Source organism: Pseudochaenichthys georgianus, chromosome 2 (assembly GCF_902827115.2).
Source record: "Pseudochaenichthys georgianus chromosome 2, fPseGeo1.2, whole genome shotgun sequence".
NCBI lineage: Eukaryota > Metazoa > Chordata > Actinopteri > Perciformes > Channichthyidae > Pseudochaenichthys > Pseudochaenichthys georgianus.
This window is the reverse complement of record NC_047504.1, coordinates 6,975,821-7,000,162: the sequence shown is the minus strand read 5'-3', so window position 1 is coordinate 7,000,162 and position 24,342 is coordinate 6,975,821. Positions and strand designations below refer to the sequence as shown.

The window sequence follows — 24,342 nt, the reverse complement described above, 5'->3', positions numbered from 1 at the left end:
TAGTTTAGAAAATCACTTTTAAGTTGAGGCAAATTAGGGCCGTTTTAATTAATGTCTCAAATCATACCACATGAGGGGAGTAAACAAACACATCTGGAGTGTACTAGTGAGATAAATATTTAATAATGTTATTAACCAAAGCGATAAAGATACTGCATTAGAGGGTAAAACCTCCTTTCATTATTTCATTTACACAAGAAAATAAACCCTGGCTTCCCATGTAGCTCTGTTTCTGAAGGCTTCTCAATCCAGACGACACTGAAACAAAGAACACAGGGTAATTGTTTGGCAGGAGAAAGGAAAACAAAGACGGTAAATATAGTGTGTCGGCTATTGGCAGCTTCAATATAAAAATATTAAAAAGAGCCTCAGTGTGACGGATCAGTCTGTATAGGAGTGCAGTAAAGGGATCCTTGCATGACATCTTATAATAATAAGTGAGAACAATAACCATGATTAAGAGGCACTTCTTCAGTATTAAAAGTGGATCGTTTTTTTTAGAGAAGTGATGGAATCTGAAACAAAAAGGGGAAGAGATGCGAATCCATTTTTCCTGTCATCTAAACCTGCAATTAGAAACAAATGTAACACCTATTTTACCCAAAAGGCCACGGAAATGTGCTCGATTCCTGCAAGGGAAAAAGCACTTCTGCAAACAAAACTTAACAATAATGAAATATATTAAAAGGATATCATAGCAGGGTTTCTGCAGGATTTATGAGCTGGACTTAAGGCGTACAGTAACACTTTAGAAAATACAATTATTTGGCCAAATATTTCCCCAAAAGTATATAAAAACTATTTCTACCTCTAAATGTAGTTTTAGGTTTTTGTTAATCCACATTTTAAATTGGATTTTATACCCTTTTTTTCTCTAACATGGCTAATTTGTACTAATTTTGTATATTTATTTGCACGTACTGCCGTGTGCAAACAGTTTGAAACTCAAAAGATCTCTTGAATCTTGTAATTTGTGCCAGATAACAAACTCCATTGTTGGTATTTTCTTACCTAACTTTCTGGCCAGCATAGGTACGTTCATGTTACTTTACGATACAAATGTTGGATTAAATCCCCCTTTGGTCAGATTTCATCACTCTTTAAAGTCAATTAGTTTATAAATGACTTTGAAGGGATTTCCTTCACACTCCACCGGTAAAGGGCAGTTAGAACAGTGCACAGGGTGAGTTGGATTTTATCACCTCTGAGGGGCAAATGCAAACAAGCGCACCTCCAGTTCCATCAAAACAAACTCCGCTTTGCAAAAACAACCCATGTTAAAAAAGAGTTGCAGTATTAGCTACTTGTTTCAAGATTTAAAGGATATTTTCTGCTAAATTTAACAATAAATTCAAATAAATACGTTTTTCCAAGATACGGACTCATATCTAAGAAGTACCTGCAGTCAGATGTTAAGACTAAATCCTTTTTGCAGCAATAAATACACGCTAAAGCTGTGTGTAAATGAAATAGTCTCTAATGAAAAGTCAGTGTGTGTTTTCGCCTGTGAAGGCTGGGTTTTCCTCTCCTCTGGGTGAGAAAGGGTGCGTTTGGTCTTTGTCCTCGTTAGAGTCTGTGGGTGCTTTGGGGCGGGTGGTGTCTGGCTGCGTGGGAGTTTCTGTGCCGTCATCACACGGGTTTCTGTGCGGCAACGACACCGCCTCGCACTCGGGCGACGCCTGCTCATTAGGTACCTGGCAACGAGAAGAACAAACAGTAACAACAAGGTGAAACACGGACGGGCTTTTATTTTGAAAATCATCCTCAAGCTAAGAAAGAGCTAGCTAAGAAAACTAGTAAATAGAAACACTGGAGGAAAATAAAATCATGTCAAATTAGTACTTTAGTAAAAGTACTTAGTTACATTCCAGCTCTGCTAACCGTTAGCATATTGTATCTATCTCAGTGCTAACTAGACTAGCTTATATTTTTTAAAAACACACTTCCCTTCTCTTCTAACTTCTCTGCTTCGCTACTCTGCCTGTCCATCTTCAGGAGGAAATCCAACATGGCTGACAGGAGGACGAGGGGGGGTCACATCAACGTGGGGAATTAGGGCATGCACCTCACATTGCGTCATGACACGAAGGCGTGGGAGATTCGCAAACACGTATGCATGCATATACACGCCCACATACCACACACACAAAGTTACAGATGAGTCAACACACACACACACACCCCCCCCAACACACACACTCCCCCCAACACACACACACACACACACGCCCCCCCCCAACACAAACACAGTAATTTTCCATTGACCTTCGCACGCAAAAAACGTCTCACCTTTCTTCAGAGAGTGAGTGTGTGTGTGGGCAGTCGGTTAGGGGAGGAAGTGGCAGAAAGATGAGGTTAGTGTGAGTTCAAGAGACATCCTGATACACACACTTTAAAGTATCACACACACATAAAAAGGATATTATTATTAATAGTATAATATGAGGAGGAAGCACCAGGATATAACCTTTTTTATTATTGATTAATCTCCTGTTTATTTAGGAGATGAATCAATAATAATTTGGTATGAAATGTAATAAAATGAAGAAAAATATCCAACACCTTTTACACCTTTTCCAAAGTCAAATTCAAGCATTTTCAAGGTGCATTTTCCAGCTTTTCAAGCATCTTACAGCTGTTGTAAATTACATATTTATATACACATACTCAAATGATTATTTCCCTACCTCACATTAAATCCGATGTTCTTTATGCTATAAACAACCAAATGTGTGTTTCGTGATAGCATTACACGAGGATAAAAAATTAAAGAAAAGAAAACTAAGTTTAATATTTCAAAATGAGTGATCTGTACGTAGACTGGGCATCCCATATAACCTGGCTGAGCCGATATACAACAATCAGCCAAATAACTTTTCAATACATTATTGATTACTATTTTTGAAGTACTTTTAGGTTGGCAGTAAACATAAGTCATAGGTAAATGGTGTACTTTTCCTCCACTACATGTATTGAACACCTTTAGTTACTTCACAGATGTGGATGAATGATGTGAAATATAATCAAGTGTTAAATCAGACTTTAGTTCCACCTGGAGTAAATCCACAAGCTACCCTGCAGTCTACAAAGTACTTCAGACTAGCTGCACCTTCACCAGCTGTGAGAACACTTTCATGATCAATCATTATAAAACATATCATATATATTATTCTGAAATGGACCAATCTGCACAACGACTACTTTTACTGTCGCTACTTTCACTATATTTTGATGAGAATACTTTTCTATTTTCACTTGAGGAACATTTTGAATGCAGGACTTTTACTGTAACAGAGTATTCCTACACTCTGGTACTTCTACTTTTACTCAAGTACAAGATCTGAGTACTTCTACTTTTACTCAAGTACCAGATCTGAGTACTTCTACTTTTACTCAAGTACCAGATCTGAGTACTTCTACTTTTACTCAAGTACCAGATCTGAGTACTTCTACTCTTACTCAAGTACCAGATCTGAGTACTTCTACTTTTACTCAAGTACCAGATCTGAGTACTTCTACTTTTACTCAAGTACAATAGCTGAGTACTTCTACTTTTACTCAAGTACAATAGCTGAGTACTTCTACTTTTACTCAAGTACAATAGCTGCGTACTTGTACTTTTACTCAAGTACAATAGCTGAGTACTTCTACTTTTACTCAAGTACAATAGCTGAGTACTTCTACTTTTACTCAAGTACAATAGCTGAGTACTTCTACTTTTACTCAAGTACAATAGCTGAGTACTTCTACTTTTACTCAAGTACAATAGCTGAGTACTTCTACTTTTACTCAAGTACAATAGCTGAGTACTTCTCCACCTCTGGTAGTGTATTAGTCTGAATTGTAGCCACAAAATCACGCAGAGCTGCATAAAAATAGACTCACAATGGTAACAAGTGGAAAATAATATTTACAAATGTGCACAATGATTTGTAGGTAATGCTGACTACTCAAGACACCTGACTTATACATCTTCAAATGAAGACTGTGTTCATTCTACAATTACATGGGATTAAAGCAAAATGTAGTTTTACTTGTATAATACTTCAATTTTATATAAAAGACAGTTTGTTTTCATGTTTTCAAATAAACAAAGTATTGGCTTTCAGAATATTAAACTTGTTTCGGCAAATTCAGATGATAAATACAACTTTGAAGCTTCGGCATAATTACAAGCGGAGAACGGACTAATGTAACATCACAACAAGCATAACAACAGCCGGTGTTTCTTGTGAGTGTTTCCCCGGTACACAAATGCAAAAATACACACACACACACACACACACACACACACACACACACACACACACACACACACACACACACACACACACACACACACACACACACACACACACACACACACACACACACACACACACACACACACACACACACACACACACACACACACACACACACACACACACACACACACACACACACACACACACACACACACACACACACACACACACACACACACACACACACACACACACACACACACACACACACACACACACACACACACACACACACACACACTTCCCCAAGACCAGTAAACGAAAATGTGTCTTCGGGTCAATGTGACTGATTTCGATAGAGCAAGTCACATTTGGTTTAGGCACGAAACATACCACCAGTAGAAATACATTGCTTTCAAAATCGCTCTGTGTCGAATCAATAGATTATATTTCGTGACTATAACACGAAATGCTGTGAGAATTACTGGGTTGAATTACAAGTGAGTGCTTCATCTCAGTCATCTATCTCTCATCAGAATGCCCAGGTCACACGTAACTCAAACACTTGCAGGTCGCGCGCATAGCGCGGGAAGGCCGCAGCGGAGCTGTTTTATGTAGAAGCGAAGCAATTCTTTTCTTTTAATCTAAAAAGCGAACTATTCAGTCAGACAGCAATTTATTGTAAAAGTAAAGCATTTACATTTTCAAGCACTTTATCTCAATTTCAAGCACCATTCCCAAAATTCAAGCACTTTCCCAACCTTGAAAACACCACGTCAAATTTCAAGCATTTTCAAGGATTTCAAGCACCCGTACGAACCCTGTGTATATGTCTTGTGTTTTGTAGTTTTTATCCTACCTTGGACACCGTACTTTGGAACGAACCTTCTACTTTAGGTTTAAAAACACAATACTCTGGTACTTTGACTCTTTAACTATAGTTCTGCAATATTATTGAATATTTTGTGAATAAAGGACAACGGCAACTTGATAGAACCTTCTGATTTAAGTCTCTTTACTTTTTAAAATGTAGTTCTGAACATGGTTTGTATTTATTGATTCACCTGCAGCGGTTGATTCTCTGATGTCAGCGCACGGTTCTTCGTCATCTTCATCATCTCTCTGATCTGCACGATGGCGAAGGCCACGGTGACCCAGGGGGCGCCGGAGAGCACCCAGGCCGGCTTGCTGACGTCCTCCTGGTCCTCCTGGTGTTTGGTCTTCTTCACGGGCAGCGCGGCTGGAGGGCGGGTCAGCGCTGGGCTACCCGTGCCGCTCTGGTTCTGCACCAGGTTGATGGTGGCGATGGGAACCGGGCTGGAGGGAACCGGGATGTTCTCCGCCAACATCTTATCGTCTAAAAGGAGAGAGGACATGTTACAGAGACAGAAAGGATAACACTGAATGTCTCAAAGATTTAGATTTCATAAGGTTTGGTAGAATTTATTTCACTTATATAGAAAAGTCTGCAATATCAGAAACAAAAAAGTAGCTTTGTCCGCTAAAAGAAATACAGAAAATGACCGACCTTTGTCCTCGTTCTCCGCGGTGAGGCACTGGATGAAGGAGAAGATGAGGAGGATGACTAGGGAGGCCATGCCGATGCCTCTGAACGTCGCTGCAGCGCCTGCAAAGCAAACGGGAGGAAAACTGTAAGTAACTGTGGAATACTTCTCACTTTTGTGTGAATGTGATGCCGATGTTGTGTCGTACCAAAGTAGCTGACGAACACCCCCCCCACCATGGCTCCACAGCCGCGGCCCAACCCGAGGTGCAGGCCCTGCAGGATGCCCTGCGCAGACGTCCTGAGGGCCGGAGGCACCGCCGCGCTCAGGAAGGAGATGCAGGCGGCCCAAACTGAGGCGTGCGTCACACCTGGAGGACACACAGGGACAGAGATATTTAGAAAAGGTGCAATCAGCCATGAGGATACCAACAGACAGAATTTCATTTCTCTTCTATGTGCTTTGGCCGGAAATTATCTGTTAAAATTCATATTAAAAAGGGATGATATTTAACAAGAAATTGTATTCCATAAAGTGCCAAAACTACTCAGAATGTATTTATAGAAAAAATAACTCCATTACATAGTTTGTCCATCAGAGAGCAAGAAAACAATTATTTGAAATGTTAAATGTCCTGCTAAAGCCAGATCTTAATCCCGATGCATTCTATGTTAATAAAAGACTGATACTCTTTACTGGTTTAAACATGTCCCTCCATGAAAACAGAACTGTCAGTGAACTTTAGGCTGAAGTATCGAACAGTTTCTCTTGTTTACTCTGAGAGGCGTCTGTGTTTCCTCAGGGCGGACATCTCAAACAAACTCCTGCAGTAGTTCATCCCACTGACCATCAACTATAGTTTGCCATTTATCTTCTTTAGTTGGATTTCTACACTTATATTATGCATTTTAAAAACAGCATGCATTGTTCAAATAAGTCCTACGTGATTAACTAAATATTTATAATTATATAAGTCGTTTGTCTCTGTTTTTTAAAAGAGGATTTTCTATTCTAGATGGACATTGGAGATAATTAAATCAAATCTGTGTACTGTGATTTTTTATTCAGATTTCACCCAGATAGAAGAGGAAGAACATGCAGATTGAATGGGTCAATTCAGATGAGGCCTCCTGCTATTAGGGCGGCACGATATTGGAAAAAACTGACATTGCGATATTTTCTTCCCCTGCGATATACAGTATATTGCGATATGAAAAAATACAGGAATTGAAAAAAAGAGCGTTTTTTTCTTTTCGCAAACCATCCTTTCTTGAACTTTAGTGCTATACAATTGGTATTTTTTTAACAATATTTAACCGGATGAAGGATTTTAGTCACGGACTTCTGGACCTTATGTTATCAGAGCAACAAGCTGAGCTAGCTCGGTTATCCTGCTGTGATCTGATCAAGAATGATTGTGATTGGTTGATTGGTGGTTTGCTGTGCATGCAGAGCCTGCATGTCACTCACTCAAGTACCCCTGACATGAGTGCCGCGCGAGTTTTCTTTTTGTAGCAAGCAGCAAAATAATTCTAACATGACGTGTTTGAGTTCATTTGCCTACTTAATATCGCACGTCCTAAAAAACAAAACCGCACGTCCTGCGATTTGAATATTGCGCATAACGCGATTATCGTCACGACACGATATATCGTGCAGCCCTATCTGCTATTATTATAAATGACTTGTTGATAATGAAAGAGGCAATGGGAGGAAACGAGCGTCCTGATAAGAGCGCTGCTGGACAATCATAGCCACTTCCTGTCCTGACGGCGGGGTCCTAGCCCGCCCCGCCTCCCTCCAGACGGAGCAGCGTTACCTTGAAGGACTTCCATGGGCAGCACGATCCAGGCGTTCTTCAGGTACGAGATGTACAGGTAGCGCGCCGTGTTGCAGGCCAGGCCGATATACAGCACCCTGAGAGGAGAAGAGGGAGGATAGGGGGTGTACAGATATTACCGTGTGGACTTAAACAGATAATAAAGCAGTGTTTCTCCAGTGAACAGAGGTGGAAGCAGTATTTAATATAAGTCTTTAAATGTCTAATGTAAGTGTTGTTAAGCTCTCCCTGACATTCGTTCTCCCCAGGACAAACACAGAGGTCTGCACCCGGCACACCCTCCACACATTTGTTCATCACAAGACAAGATTGTGTTTGTTCATCCAAAGAAAGTTTGCCGAGCACACAAAGAACACGATGCACGAAATGAAATAAATGACCGCTTGGAAAAACCGGTTCAATCTTATTAGCCTCACGAAAATAGAAATATATTCTACATCTCACACAACAGCAAGTGAGATGTTAAAAAGCTGCAGTCAGTAAAACAGGAAGTTTCCTCTGAAGACTGAACAACATGAAGAGAAAGTGATAAAGTGTGAGATTAAACTGCCTAAAACTGAGACAGAAGTGGAAAACAGACTGAAGTTAATCCCTCCATTTTAACCTGTTTTTATGGACAGTTTTATTTGTACTTACTCTCTGCTTTCTTATGCATGAAGTGAACGTTTTGTGACAGAATGTTTTAGTGTTACTAGTGTACAATTTGCCTATCACGTAGAATGTGTTGGAGCGCTAGCCAATAGGAGTGCAAGTGTTATAGCGTGATGTCACACTGTTCAGGAAGAAACAAAAAGGCTTTGTTTTGGGATTCATTTGAGGCGTATTAATATCACCAGCAGCAGCAGCAGCGGGACTTTCTCTTCTGTTTCAGACTCCACAGTAGGGACGTAAAAGAGCTGAAATCTTACACCTCACTCTCAAATGTCCCTGGAGCGAGCGACTCTGACAGAAACCCCGAGCATCAATGACAGCTTTGTCTCAGACATCCACTTTAACTACTGCTGCAGAGAGGATTTACCGGCTGCGTGTGAAGCACGAAGGGGATATTAGGCTGCATCGAAGGCAGATTAGATGCTAAAAGTTGAGGAAGTCAGTAAACATTTTCAAGATTGAAATGACATCTAATTGAACTTAAAACAAATGTATATGTTTTTTGTACTTCCTTAGGATGTGTAGAATGTAAAGAAGGATAAGGAATAACTAAAAATATCTCAGTATGTTATTAGAAATCTTTTAATTGTCAGAACATTAAAAAGTTATTTTGTTCAGTTTTTTCAAGTTAAAAAGGTATATTTCAAAAACTACATTTCCCCCAATTACATTTGGAAAAAATGATGTGTGCAATATTTCTGTCGGAGATCTTCAGAGAAAATCCACGACTTTTGCAACATTTGTGTGTATACAAATCAGTATGTATTTTACCTGACGTGTCCGACCAGCTCGATGAACTTGTGGCTGGTGAAGTACGCGGCGAGCTCGGAGATGTGGCTGAGGACGGAGCAGATCCCGAACAGCGTGGTGGAGCCCTGCAGGTCCTCCAGGTGCCAGTACAGGAAGGTGAAGACGAAGCCGTACCCAAAGCCCATGAACCAGGCGACGAAGAGCACGGAGCTGTAGCGCACGCTGCTGAGGAGCCTCAGCAGGTCGCTGTAGTGGAACTCCTGAGCAGCGCTGGTGCCGGGGCTGGTGGGAGTTTGCTCCTCGGGAGTGGACCTGGGGCTGTCCTCCACCACCGCCTCCGGGACCTCCTGCTGGTACTCGCTGCCGTCCTCGAAGTAAAACTGCGTGGCGACGATGAACGCAATGGTCATCATCACGCCGAAGACAATGAAGGCGATCTGGTAGTTGCGGAATTCGGGCACAATGCAGCCCAGGCCTTCGATCACCGGTATGAGGTGTGTGTGGTCGATCCAGATGCCCACCAGCAGCATGGTCAGCCCCCAGCCCAGGGAGCCCCACATCCTCTGCAGGCCGTAGCGGTCACGGGCCTTCCCGAGGTACTGCAGGGTGACGGTGTCCACGATGGTGAGGGCTGGGGCGCTGAAGAACTCGCCCACGATGATGACGAGCAGGATGAGCAGGAAGATGCTCTCCACTTGGTCCTGGTTGTAGATGGGCTCATGTTTCTTGGCTTTGGTTGGAGCAGGGGAGGTTGTGGTGGTGCTTGTGGTGGTGGGGCGGGTGGTGTTAGCCGGAATAAAAGGAGCTAAAGTGATGTTGGCGTCTACGCTTCGCTTGTCTCTGTGGAAAACGGGAAAATAAGAGTCTAGCATCTTGTGAAGCCCGGACTGGTCCAGAAAACTCCGCCGACTCCTGCTGCGGTTGGTGGAGCCGCTGGTGAAGTTACCAGGAGGGAGAGTCGTGGAAGTCGTGGTGGTAGTCGTCGTGGTAGTAGTCGTCGTGGTGACAGGTGCAGGATTTATCTTCACGCACTTCATCGCCGCTGGTCTGACGAAGCCGATGCCGGAGTTGAACACCAGCCAGCAGAAAACAGAGAACAGCAGCACGGCCTTCCCTTTCTTGAAGCGGTCGGCCACCACCCCCCAGAACGGGGCGCTGCAGAACTCGATGAAGTAGCGGATGCCGACGAGGAGCCCGCTGCGGCTGGCCGACATGCCGAGCTGCTTGTAGTACAATGCCAGCAGAGGGTGCAGCGAGCCGTAGGCGGCGTAGAAGAAGAAGTAGAAGACTTTGGAGATGAGGAGGTGCATGTTGATGCGGAGGTAAATCCTCTCGCTGCAGTTGATGGAGTCGGAGGAGGCCAGCTGCTGCTCCAGCTGAGAGACCGAGGTCTGCGGTGGCGTCTCAGAAGCACCTGCCGGATGATCCTCGGTGGGCTCGGCCAACACATACTTCCTCTTCTGATCCTCCTCATCCTCCGTCAGGATGGCAACCTTGTCTTCAGCTGGCATATCTGGAAGATAAGGAAATTAGGATGGAGCATCACCATCACTCAGTAACCAAATCAGGCTAAATGTGTTCCGTCTGCTCTGTCAGAACAAAAGTATGTCAGGCCAACATGATAATAGGGTCCTCTAGTGCGAATTAACTTTGTGATTAAGGGATGTTTACTGTCTCTAACAGAATACCTAATAATAAAACAAACAGACATCCAAATATTTTAACATGTTATAGTACTATATTGTATGATCCATAGTTACACTTTTTAAAACTCACTTTAACATATTTGAAACCATAATTTACCCACCTTTAGTTATGCAAACCACATCCGATCAAGTCTATTTAATGCAGTTTTATTAACTTAAATAAAATGTGTTTTAAGGAGACAACATCTGTCCAGGGATTACAGATGAAAAAAAAGCCTCTTTGATCAATCTGGCATAATTATAGGAATATCTAATAATGTCGGTTTTTGGAAATGTTGAAATCATATTTAAAAAGTAAAGTTATACTGTAGTATCAACCCCTTTCAAATGAAACAATAGTAATATAAAGTTACATGGAAACTGTAATAACAGCTTCTGGTCCGCGGACCAACGTTTGGAAACCGCGTATCCGTCACTGACTGTCACTGATGGTCCTATGCGGAAGTAATATGTTATCTTGAACAAAGCTGCCTTATTTAACCCGTAAAACACACCAAAAACAACACAGTTAAATACAACAAATGACCTGTATTGCCCAAATTGACGTCACTAATATAACAAAGCAAATGAAACCGGTTTCACGTGCTTGAAATGACTCTTACCGTGGCACCTGCTGTCATTTAGCCGCTCGGGACCTCAATTTAACTCTCAAATGTATTTTTAAAAAGACTTGAAGCAAGATAAAACAGCACATTTAAACAATAAACGTATTAATGTTCTTACCTGCTCAGGTTACCGCTTCCATTAATCTATGACTGCGCAGTTTCTGTTGAATTTCTCCCTCCTTTGTCGAACATTTTTCAAACGAAACGCGCCATAAATACGACTTTAATTTAGCGGGTACAGTTTGAATGTAACACTGTAAATTAACCTTTTAATTGTAACGTTAATGTGAAGTGTTTCTCCGGCTCTGCTCTCTTTGTATTAGGAACAACAGCAGCTCATCAGACCGGAGCTCCCATCTGTCCTCCGACAATCAAGTCCGCCACGTTGGATGTTTCTACTTCCGGCGAACCCTTCCAAAATAAAAGCCATTGTTATGATTATATCACATTATATTTGAAAATGTCGAAGAATGTTTATCGAAATGAACACATTTTTACATGTTTGTTTCAAGTGGCTGCACAATATACTACATTTAATTTATTTTACATGTATTTCCTTCAGTTAAATGTAAACAAAAACAAGTATTTCCTGTAATAAGCACATCTGTCCACCCCTAAATATTTAAATAAATACAATTAGAGCTGATGTAATTATTTGTGGAAGTGATTAGCTAATATAGAAATCTTATTTGACCAAAAACAATATATATACAATAAATAAAATATACCATATATGCCAATAATCTGTGTGATAAAAAATTGATTTATATTGAAATAAAAAACACTTCGATCGTCCAATTGAGCTTACTAAAACTAGATGTCTCGCTTTTTTCAGAACAAACAATGAATTGGGGGATAAATAACTAATTGCATGAATAACTGATGATAAAAACAGTTAATACATCCCCATATAAAATATATATTAGGCTTTTATTTTGTGAACATCCGGTCCCCTTCAGTGCTAAATCCTCTCACTTTGAAGCAGCAATGAGACTCCGCCTGAGGGGCTCCAGCATGTCTGTTCAAGGGAGGGGAACTTCCATCAATCATTATGAAAACATATTGAAGACATTCCAGTAATTCTGTTTAAAATCACTCTGCACAGATAACACTGTAAAAAAAATCCAGTAGAGTAGAAAAATGAAAATAAACTTACCACTGAAGCATATGTCCCTAGAGTGATATAATGGTTGTATTAAAGCAAGTTCATTAATAGTTATAATAAACATTAAATGTATTTAAAACTACATCTATCAAATCTAATGTCATCAAATTGTAAAAGCAATGCATCTGTTTGACCTGCAGGGGCTGCTAAAGACTCATTCAAAAATGTTGTGTTGAAAAAGTATCTTTTAAAGTCACTAAAATGTCACATTAAACACTCATTTAATGTTTAGCAAACTCGTGTCACATCAGAAACATGTGTAAATGCACTACCATGCGTATGCATAACTAAAATATACAGATTCAAACATTTAAGATGAGAAAATAAAACCTTTGCACTAATAAAGCAGTGAAAATATACATTGCGTTTAAAGAAAATGTTGCAGCAGATTTCTCCTCTACAGTCGTGGTTTTTTAGAAGCTTTTTCAGACTCTTTTTGGTGTGAGGCATGTGGGAAATAAGACACATGAACTTAGAATTGAAAATCTCTATCCATGCAGATGTTCCTGAGATATTTACTGGAACAACAGTTTCCTGGAAATATTGCGAGAATGCCAGAAAATAAGAAACTTAAATAGACAGATTCAGTAGTCAGACTCTTCCGAATGTTCTCCCTGCTGCGTCCAGTGCGTCGTCTTCTTCTTCTTCTTCCTCTTCCTCTCGCCCATTAGCATGGTGGCCAGCAAGGTGGTCACCACGGTGAAGGTGATGATGAGCACGGTGACGGTCTCTGCCAGGCACAGCTCCGTGTCCACGTCCATCAGCAGGTAGTCTCTGAGCACCTGCGGCTCAGCACAGGTCAGGTTGTAGTAGTCGTCCAGGAAGAGCCTCTGGATGCTGCGCAGCTTCCGGAAAACTCTCTGCAGATCGCAGTCGCAGTTCCACGGGTTCTCCTCCAGCAGGATGTGCATGCTGTAGGAGTGGATGCTGAGGAACGTCTTGAAGTACACCGTCGACATGTTGTTGTCGGCCAGGTTGAGCAGGGACATGCTGGTGAGCGGTTTGAACACGCCCATCTCCATGTCGCTGATCTGGTTCCCGGCCAGGTTGAGGACCTCCAGGGAGCGCAGCATGGAGAAGATGCCGCTGCGCAGAGAGGTCAGACGGTTGTCCTGCAGGTGGAGCTGCCGCAGGCCGCTCATCGGGGCGAACGCTCTGACCTGCAGAGGGGGAAGAAGTCATCAGATTAAAGACAGTTATTAAGCTACTCCCTAGGCTGGGTACCTTAGTGCAGTACCTGAGTAACTGCTCACCTGGATGGAGCGGATGCTGTTGGCGCTCAGGTTCAGCCTCTGCAGGGCGTCCAGGTGCAGGAAGCTGTGGGTCTCCAGGCGCGTCAGCCGGTTGTGAGCCAGCTGCAGCTCCCGCAGGAAGGACAGCCCGGCGGAGAACCCCTCGATCAGCACGGAGATCCGGTTCCACCTCAGGTCCAGCTTCTGCAGGAACTCCAGATGGGAGAAGGCTCCGGGCTGCACCACGCTGATGTTGTTGTTCTGCAGCAGAAGCACGCGCAGCTTGCGGTTCTTGTCGAAGGAGCGCTCGGGGATGATGGAGATGAGGTTGTCGGAGAGGTCCAGGAGCTCGGTGTAGGGCGGCACTCTGGAGGGGAGCTGGGTGAAGAGTCCTCGAGAGCAGATGGTGAACTTCAGATCTCCTCGACAGTCGCAGCCCAGCTCACACCAGCTGCTGTGAGTCCTGCAGGACGCCTCCGCCAGCAGCAGCAGCAGCAGCAGCAGCAGCAGCACCGCCTTCAATATTGTTGCATCAAGAAGCATCTTACTGTTGCAGAAAAACAAAGTTATGATTTGACTCTTTTGTAACTTAAAGAGTTAGTCCACTCGTCACATTATTTCCTTTTTAAATGTAGTGGAGTAAGGTATAGAGTAGCATAAAATGGAAATACTCAACTAATGTACAAGTACCCTAAAATGATACAGTACTTGAGTACATGTAGCCTACTTAGTTACTTCCCACCTCGGCTGAAAACACACACAGAGGAGCTTAACAAATATATGCATCCATTACAAACTCCTGGTCCTCACTTACAAAGCCCTCCACCATCTGCCCCCCCCCCCCCCCCCCCCCCCTACCTCACTGACCTCCTCACCCTCTACCAACCACCCCGGTCCCTCAGATCCTCCTCAGCCGGTTTGCTTTCAATCCCCAAGGCCAAACTCGGAGCTTCGGGGACAGAGCTCTGGAACTCCCTCCCCCAACACCTCCGTGAGTCTGAGTCCCTTACCCTGTTCCAGTCCCGCCTCAAAACCCACCTCTTCAACTCTCTATCCATAAGCCCCCCCCCCCCCCTCTCAATCAACTTCCTCCTGACTGCTTTTCTGTTGTGTTTTGTTTATTTTTGGCTTTGTCTTTGTTTTTGTTTTGTTTGTCTACCCTCCCTCCCAAATGTAAAGCGTCTTTGGGTTCAGAAAAGCGCTATAAAAAATGTATATATTATTATTATTATATGTTATGATTGTGTTGTTCCATATGCATATGAGGTATTATCTAACGCTGAGTTTGATTAGAAAATAAAAGGTGCAGACTTGGTGTAAGGAAGAGGTTTAAACACTCTGGAGAAAGTGCATCTCAGTCTGTATTCAGTCGGGCGTACTGATGATTTGAATGCAAACAGCTGGCAGCGTTAGAGGATTTCATCAGGGCGGAGGTCTTTTTTACTGCCTGCGTTTTAAACCAAGAACAATCCCAACGGAATAACATAGTGCTAAAGAAAGCCTTTCATATATCTGACCCCTCTTGATTAATAAAATACAATGGTACAACTTTGTCAGCAGCTCTGATAAAACAAGTTCAACTGTACAACCTTAAAAAACAATAGTATAAGTGATATAGCAGTAACATTTAAATGAAGAACAGATGCAGTAGTTAATAATAATAGATTAATTTCCCGATAAAACTCTGACTCTCTACCAGCAGCTGTGACAAAGAAAGTCAAACAAAATAAATAAAGTTGTACAATTTAAAATACAAAAAAATTATATAAAAAAAAATACTATTCAACAACTTGAATCCAAAAAAGAAAATGTTTTAAATAAAAAAGTAACCTTACCAGCAGCTGTGTCTCCTGCAGACGGCGGTCAGCATGCATCAGGTGGAGGAACATGACGGAGGCGCTGTCATCCGACGAGAGACACCACAAAGAGAGGAGAGATGGAAAGAGACACAGCGAGGGGAGGAGGGGGGAGAGATCGTAAATTATTCACCATGCGCTGTGGGAGGGGGGTTAAAGGAGGAGGAGAGGAGGGAGGGGGGTTAAGAGAGTGAAACTGGGCCAAAGAGAATTAGAGTCTGGATGGATTTGATTGATTGAAGCGGAGGGTGTTTATCTCCAGGTTTATTTATAGCTATACCTGTATTTAATTACTGCAACTTTTTCAGATGACTCAATAAGTGTTTGATTTTGTTTTAATGGCTTATGATCTTTTGATTGAAGGCGGTTTATAGGCAGTATTTACAGGAGGATTATTAGGACAGAAAAAACACCTGATATCAAACATAAAACGAAATAAAGAATTCAGGAAGTGAACGACGCTCGAGCTGTGTTTCTTCGCTGACAGAGATAAATCCAGCTGCAGCAGATGTGACTTGTTCTCGTCTGTAGGATGACGCGGGATGTATAAGATGGAGGATGATGAGCGGACCTGTTGGGCACAGAAGGAAAGATTACAGTAATACGGATAAACCCCCCCGACACAGATGAAGCACTCTGCAGCCGCCGGACCTCCACCTCCATTCATCTCAGCCTGCAGTATCTGCTGCATATCTTTAACACTGTGGCTGTTTGTTTACACACAAATAACGAGGAAAGTGTTCGGGACATTAGTGACTTTAAATAAACCTACCTCTATTAGTGAGCTACAAAAGTCTTGCATAGTAGCATTTACGTTGTATCTATGCCGAACAGTGCGAGGGTAATTCTATTATTTTAGCACTTCTGTCTCTGTCACACTCAAAACTGAAATAGAACATGTTTAAGTGCAGAGAATAATGATCAATAATAAGCATAATGTGCATTTCTTTCATGGAGACTTCAGATGGAGATGTTACAGTGCAGCAGATCTAGAATTCCTGCAGAGATCCGGTTTCAGAGCAGCCTCTTTATCTCGATAAGTATGGAAACTTAATCAATTACCTTCCTCACACGCACACACACGCACACACACACACACACACACACACACACACACACACACACACACACACACACACGCACGCACGCACGCACGCACGCACGCGCACCAACACACACACACCTGGGTCAAACTCTCCTGGAGATGCCAGATAATACGTTACAACTTTATTCAGATTAATAATAATTAATAATACAACAACAAATATTAAAAGAACTAGCTCTTCCTTTACCACAAAATGAATTGATAAAAAAGTGATGTATAAATAATTATAATATTACAATATTTTAACATTTATATGATTCTAAAATTGTGAGTTTTGCAGAATGAGTGCTAATTTATTTTACTTACATTTTGGTTGTAGTTCTTTTCAGTAACTGTTACATAGTATTTCTACACAGAAGTATTATTGGATGTACTAAAGAGTACTGCATCCAGCTGTGCTTACATGTACTTCTACTTCTTCTGTAGTATACAATAAAACAGTTGTTCTCATAATTCCTGCTGTGTCACAGATAGAGGAGATAATCTACCATCAGAAGGTATTTAGGTGTCCGTAAGTGAAGTACAGATGGTGTGTGTGTATAAATACTTTCTGCAGTAGTTTCCTGTGTTTCTTTCAGAGAGCAGCGGGATTACAGAGAGAAATGAAGACGCTAATCGTTAATCCCAGAGGACTGCAGGGATTACCTCCTGCTGCTACAACACTCAATCTTCATCTCACTTTCACTCCATTCTTACTAGAGATTCTCTTTGTGGATTTCTGTATGTTGACATTTTAAATATATATATATATATAAAAAAAATTGAAATAAGTTTCAACTAACGTTTCCATTATTTGTTATTTTCATAATTCATGGTTAATTGTTAAGTCAGTAAATAAATGAATGAATAAATAAATATATGAATAAATAAATACATACAAAAATGGTTAAGTCTGTAAATAAATAAATACACCAACACATAAATAAATAAAAATAATAAATTGTTAAGTCAGTAACTAAATAAATAAAATAGATAAATAAGTGAATGCATGAATAAGTAAATACATATAATAAATGGTTAAATCAGTAAATACTATTTGAATCAATTTGGTATAATCATATAAGCATTTCTTACCTGCATGCAGTATTAACAGCAACCAGCAGGGGGCGGTACAGCTCCATCTGAAACAAACATAATTAAACACAATGGTAAGTGATCTCACAAACACACACACACGCGCGCACGCGCACACACACACCTTGTGAGAACCTGATGACAGGTCCCGCCCTTCAGCTGTCAATCATCCTACTCCCCTACACTCACACCTTGATTAACAAAGAAAATTCTAATATTTACAAAATCTGTTTAGACAGGCACAGTGGTCCTGAAGGAGCTGTGTGTGTGTGTGTGTGTGTGTGTGTGTGTGTGTGTGTGTGTGTGTGTGTGTGCGTGTGTGTGTGTGTGTGTGTGTGTGTGTGTGTGTGTGTGTGTGTGTGTGTGTGTGTGTGAGGGATGGAGGTGTTAATGAAGGCGACAACGTGGCGGCTCGTTCTCGCCGCTCCTCAGATCCAACATGGCAGCTCGGACTGAGGTCAACTGAGGTCATGTTCATAAACACACTTATGACTTAAAAGCTGAGTGTGAACAACGTCTCTGAGTAAACACCTTCATCTTCATCATCGAGTGTCAGCGCTGTCAGCCTGAGGCTCCGTCACCATGTCAATATCATTTATGATTATTAATAATGTTCATCTCATCAACCACTATAACTAGTGAAAGTGTTACGACTGCTGCTACTACTATTATGGCCATTGCATTTAAAAAGTAAATACTTAGGTTATATTCTGAAACTCCTTAACATACAAGAAATACATAGAAACTTATCTGAGATTAAAGTGGTACATTTACAAAAAACGTGAGTATACATTGAGATGAGCGGTACTACCACCACCACTAAGGCTGCTACTGTACTGCCTTTTTAGTTTACAGTGTGAGTACTTTTACTCTGTGTACTGCAGTACTACTGACCTTTCACACTCTGGTGGACATAAAATCTGCCATCTGTACATCCAGCCTGACCTCTGACCTGTGTGTGTGAGTCTCCAGACACAGTCACAGTCGATAAAGAAAACACCTCGAGGGAAACTGGGAGTGTGTGTGTGTGTGTGTGTGTGTGTGTCTCCAGTGGTCTCTGGTTGTCAGTGTGGATCTATCAGACCCACAGGAGAGAGGCTGTGACCTCCAAACACACTACTCCTCTTCACTGATTCTCTCCTCTTCCTCTTTACTTACTTCCTCTCTCGTCCACTCTTCATCACCCACATCTTCTCTTCTCTCCCAACATTTCTTTATCTTTCACTACTTTTTTATCCTCTTATTTCCTGATATTTTCCTCCTCCTATTTTTTCTTTCTCTACATGTATTTAGTTCCGAGTACTTTTCATCCTCTTGACATTTTCCTCACTTCTCCGTCGTCTTTGTTCCCTAGATTTCTTTTTTTCTTTCAGTAGTTTTCCAACCTCCTTTTCATCTCTTCTTCCTCCTCATTTTCTTATTTAATATCCTAGACCTCCCCTCTCCTTTTGTTGGATCTGTTTCTCCTCATTTGTCCCTTCGCTCTTTGCTGTTTTACCTCTTCATTTGTTGCCTCCTCCTCTTCGTCTCCTTGAAACCTCCTCTGGTTGTTCCTTCAGTATCTAGGTCGAGGTTGTCTCTCTGCTCTCTAGTGTGGACGACACACACACACACACACACACACACACACACACACACACACACACACACACACACACACACACACACACACACACACACACACACACACACACACACACACACACACACACACACACACACACACACACACACACACACACACACACACACACACACACACACACACACACACACACACACAGTATTTGTGGCAGCTCAGTGTGTGATCGCCCCTTGAGATGTCAGTGCTTTTAGGTCAGGCCGATCTGTGAGCTTCAGCAGCTTCCTGGAAAAAAGGGGAAGGAAAAAAACAGCAGCAGCAGGACGCCGAAAAATACGGTGAATAATTCAGCAGCATCATATCAGAGTTAACACAACAAACAACGAGAGACACAGAAACACAAACTGCATTAAATGATTATGTTTCATCAGCGTGTCACCTGTTAACACTCAGAAAACGCACTCAGTTAAGATGCTTTCCCCTCAAACCAATCAATACTTTTTGAAACTCAAAATAGACTTTAAGGTAAAAGTAGTTTGGTTCTTTTAAGCTTCCTCATTTAACGACCATTTATTCTGGGTAAGTAGGCTTAAAGGGCTCCTATTTTGCTTTTTGGGGTTATTTCTTCTTCCTGTAGTGTGTTATATTGGTCATGTGTGTAGTATTTTGAAAAAGTCTTCATTGAAACTAAACTTGTTCTGCTCATTCAGAGGGGAGCAGTTGTTGTTGTTTCAGCTCGCAGCATCAATTACATGATCTCTCCACCCGCCTCATCTGCTTAGGTCAACAAAACAAGCGCACTGATGCAACCTGTTTTTGGCATATTGACATGGAGGACGCCGCAATGGCAGCCGTGTCACTGACAACACACAACCTGAGGTGAGTGTGTGTGTGTGTGTGTGTGTGTGTGTGTGTGTGTGTGTGTGTGTGTGTGTGTGTGTGTGTTAAATGTCAAGGCGTGCGGGTGAAAGTGATCAGTGAAGCGTCACATTGAGACACACAACACTGTCAAACACAATCACAACACAGAGAGCCTTCAGTCTGCTTACATTATGACGTATTTACATAAACGGGTTTTGTTTTTCAATATTTGTGCTCACTACCTGAACCTTGGTGTGTTAATATGTAAATGCCAGACAGCAAGTGTTTGAATTTTGTTTCAAAGCTACCAAATATTCAGAGTCCTTAAATTAATTTTAATGAGGTGTGTGTGTGTGTGTTCTGCTGCAGAGGTTTGACCTTTGACCCTGCGCCACACCGACACTCAGTAAAGGTCGGGACATTCAACTGAAGCATCCTGCACACGAACACCTGACCTTTTATCTTGCTACACGTCGACTTTGACCACCTACAGTCGCTGAACAAAGTATTCAGTAATCTATGCGTGTGTGAGCGTGCAAGTATTGTACCTATTCTTTGAGTGTCTTTTGACATGGCAATGCTAATAAAGAGAGAGAATGCTTATAGATAAGTGAATGTGTGTTTAATAAATGTGTGTGTGTGAGCTCAGTTGACGTATACTGTGATTGAGGTCGAGGTTGTGTGTGTGTTTGCAAGTACTGTACCTATTTGGCATATTTTACAGCTAATTGTACTTGTGTTTAATCAAAGGACGTGTGTGTGTGTGTGTGAGCTCAGATGTGGGTTACGGTGATAGAGGTTGTGTGTGTGGGTTTCCTCCCTAAAAGCGTTAACAGCGGCCATTAGCTCTCTGTTTAAACCTTTCTGACAGCTACACTGCTCCTGCCTCTCTGTGTCACCACATATGAAACAAGGTGATGTTTAATTCCTTTCTGTATCTCAATGTTTTAGACCATTCTTAGATCTGATTTCCTTGATTTGATATGATTGATTGGTGTTTCATTGTCTGTAAACAGTAAATAAAGCCCGTGTTCATTATTTATCGTAGGAGGAGTGCGTGTTATCTTTTCATCAGGAAGTGTAGCAGATCTGCTCGTCGGGGCGGAGGTAACGCACATCGACAGCACGGCGGGTGGAGACAGGGGGGAGAGATATTTCCTGCATGTGGACGAGTGGAAGCAAAATAAAATGAACTGAAACACTGAGACAGGAAAATCAATCTGGGGAAAAAATCCATCTGAGCTTCAGGAGGTCCGTGTTTTGGGAGAGAAGTGAGTTTCAAGCTAAAAAAAAAACACTTACATATCAAAAATACTGCAGTACATCAGGTTTATGACTGAATGTGAATAAAAAAAGTCCTTTGAGACGTCAGAATGAAAGACAAAAAGGTTGATTTCACTGTGATGCATCAAATAATAGTCATACAATTCTGATTTAAGTTGTTTGACACACTTTTAAAGAAAAAGCAAGGTAAAGTCTCTGCACAGAAACAGTTTCAGGAGAAAAGGGGTAAACATAAATGTACATAGGCCTACCAAAAATACTACAGTAGGGTATTGTGATTTAAACATATATCACATAAAATATCCACCTAAATCAGAAAGATAAGACATAAGATTCATTTTAGATGTGAAAAGGAAAGAAAAAAGCTTGGTTTTAATGTTTTAGGTGGTTTTCAAGGTGTTTGGACACATTTTTAACTAAGAATCAGGTCAGGGCTCTTCACAGGAACAGCACAGTGTCCATACTTTCCACCAGGGAACGGCCTGAGTGGTTATAGAAGGTCAATAAATATTTCATATCTCGTCTGAGCAGCGGGACGACGCAGAGCGGAGAGTCCTGATGGAGGTGTGAAATATGTGACACAGAGGACGTTTACAATATTATATCTAGAATGTAACGCTGATGATGAAATGCACTGAAGTGTGTTGGGGTTGATGTAAAAGCTAATGAAACTTTCAAGGAACTGCTCTACTTCTAACCACTCTGTAAACCCGCTCCATACCTCGGATCACTTCTTCATTTCATTCTCTCTACCCCTTTCCAAACATAACAAACTAATCTCTTCTCATCCTGCACCTGTCCGCCGTAACCTCCGTTCCCTCTCCCCCTCTACCTTTGCCTCATCGGTGCTCTCAGTCCTCCCTTCCTCTGAATCGTTCCAACTCCTGCCTCCAAACTCTGCTGCAGAAACTCTCCTCTCTACTCTCTCATCCTCTCTGGACTCTCTCTGTCCTCTCACATCTCGGCAGGCTCGTCAGTCCCCTCCTGCTCCCTGGCTTAATGACGCACTGCGTGCTAATAGAACCGTCCTTCGGGCAGCAGAGCGGAAACGGTGGAAATCCAAACACTGTGACGACCTCCTAACCTATCAGGCTCTCCTCTCCTCTTTCTCTTCTTCGATCTCTCAGGCAAAAAGCACTTTCTTTCAAGATAAGATCCAATCTTCCTATTCCAATCCCAAAAAACTATTTTCCATCTTCTCCACCCTCTTGGACCCTCCCAAAGCCCCTCCCCCCTTCTGTCAAGCGACTTTGTTAACCACTTTGAAAAAAAGGTTGATTATATTCGCCCTTCTTTTTCTGACTCACCTTTACTCACCGCTGGGTCACCAGACCCTCCTTCCACCCACACACTGACCTCCTTTTCCCCTCTCTCTCCAAGTGAGGTTCTTACCCTCATTACCTCTGCCCGCCCTACCACCTGTCCTCTGGACCCTATCCCTTCAAACCTCCTTCAGACTATCGCTCCTGATATTCTACCGTTTCTCTCCCATTTCATCAACACTTCTCTAACTTCTGGTCACTTTCCAAACAGTCTCAAGGAGGCGAGAGTAAACCCTCTCATAAAGAAACCCACTCTCAACCCGTCCGATGTTATAAATGACAGGCCTGTCTCTCTCCTCCCGTTCCCGTCTAAAACACTTGAACGCGCTGTCTTTAAACAACTCTCCTGCTATCTCCATCAGAACAACCTTCTGGATCCGCACCAGTCTGGTTTCAAGGCAGGTCACTCCACAGAAACTGCCCTCCTTACTGTCTCTGAGGAACTGCACACTGCTAAAGCAACCTCCCTCTCCTCTGTCATCATCCTTTTGGACCTGTCTGCTGAATTCGACACGGTGAACCATCAGATCCTCCTTCGCACTCTCCAAGAACTTGGAGTTTCAGGCTCTGCACTTTCCCTCCACACCTCATACCTCAAAGACCGTACCTACTGTTGAGAGCTTCATAGTATGTTGAATACTTAAAACGAAAGTTAGTTATAATCATATATGATCAATTATATTCTTGTATAACCCACAATGAAAATGATTCATATTTTAGGTTTTTCTATATTTACAGCATAAACAAAACAAAGTGGTTTGTTAAGTTGAGTGTAAGACCTATACTGATTTATGCCTTATTCTCTGATAAGAGAGTAGGCAGGTTCTTTCCTCTCCTCTCACAGCAGGGAGGGGGGCTCCTGCCTTAAGGAGAAACACATTGAGGCCTCAAAAGGGTGGTTATGTCATAGCCATAGAATATGTCTAGTCATGTTTCATTTTGTTTTTACACAAACTTGGGAAGGTGTATCTTATGCCAGAGCCAATAGAATATGTTGGTTGGGTATAGAGGAGGTGTTTTTGGGGTTTTCTATCCGGTTTTTTGAGCATAAAAAGACTGGCTTTTTTGGATTTCGGGGGGGAGAGAGGGGGAAACCCCTGGTGTACCCTCTCCCGGTAAGCTCTGGCCCTCAGAGCTGGATTAGATGGCTCTCGGTAAGGTATACCTGGAAGGCGTTATTAGAAACGTACAGGAATCTTATGACTATTTAGATCGACCTGGAAGGCATTATTAGAAACGTACAGGAATCTTATGAATAACACTATTTAGATCTACCTGGAAGGCGTTATTAGAAACGTACAGGAATCTTATGACTATTTAGATCGACCTGGAAGGCGTTATTAGAAACGTACAGGAATCTTATGACTATTTAGATCGACCTGGAAGGCGTTATTAGAACGTACAGGAATCTTATGAATAACACTATTTAGATCTGGGAAAGATGAGGAATATGAATTAAGGTTTTAGATAAAAAATATAACCCCAGCATGATATGTTTTGTATGATTATAATGTGTTAAAAGGTAAAGACTCTGTATTAGTTTGGACCTATTTTTCT

General features: G+C 41.9%; 2 protein-coding genes across 2 annotated transcripts; both read right to left on the bottom strand.

Moving 5' to 3' along the window:
• Positions 1-99: 99 nt before the first annotated feature.
• On the bottom strand, positions 100-11,675 carry mfsd6a (major facilitator superfamily domain containing 6a). The gene is made up of 7 exons (XM_034099701.1): positions 11,423-11,675; positions 9,015-10,506; positions 7,572-7,669; positions 5,961-6,122; positions 5,776-5,874; positions 5,312-5,604; positions 100-1,694 (listed from the first exon to the last, which is right to left on the bottom strand). Exons 2-7 carry the CDS (start codon positions 10,502-10,504, stop codon positions 1,488-1,490), a joined length of 2,349 nt encoding a protein of 782 aa, XP_033955592.1. The 5' UTR covers positions 10,505-10,506; positions 11,423-11,675; the 3' UTR covers positions 100-1,487.
• A 630-nt stretch (positions 11,676-12,305) lies between these two features.
• Positions 12,306-15,793, bottom strand: LOC117456173 (reticulon-4 receptor-like 2). The gene is given in 4 exon segments (XM_034095948.2): positions 12,306-13,106; positions 13,108-13,629; positions 13,723-14,248; positions 15,537-15,793. Coding segments are annotated over 4 exon segments (1,248 nt in total). The 5' UTR covers positions 15,572-15,793; the 3' UTR covers positions 12,306-12,941.
• Positions 15,794-24,342: the final 8,549 nt, after the last annotated feature.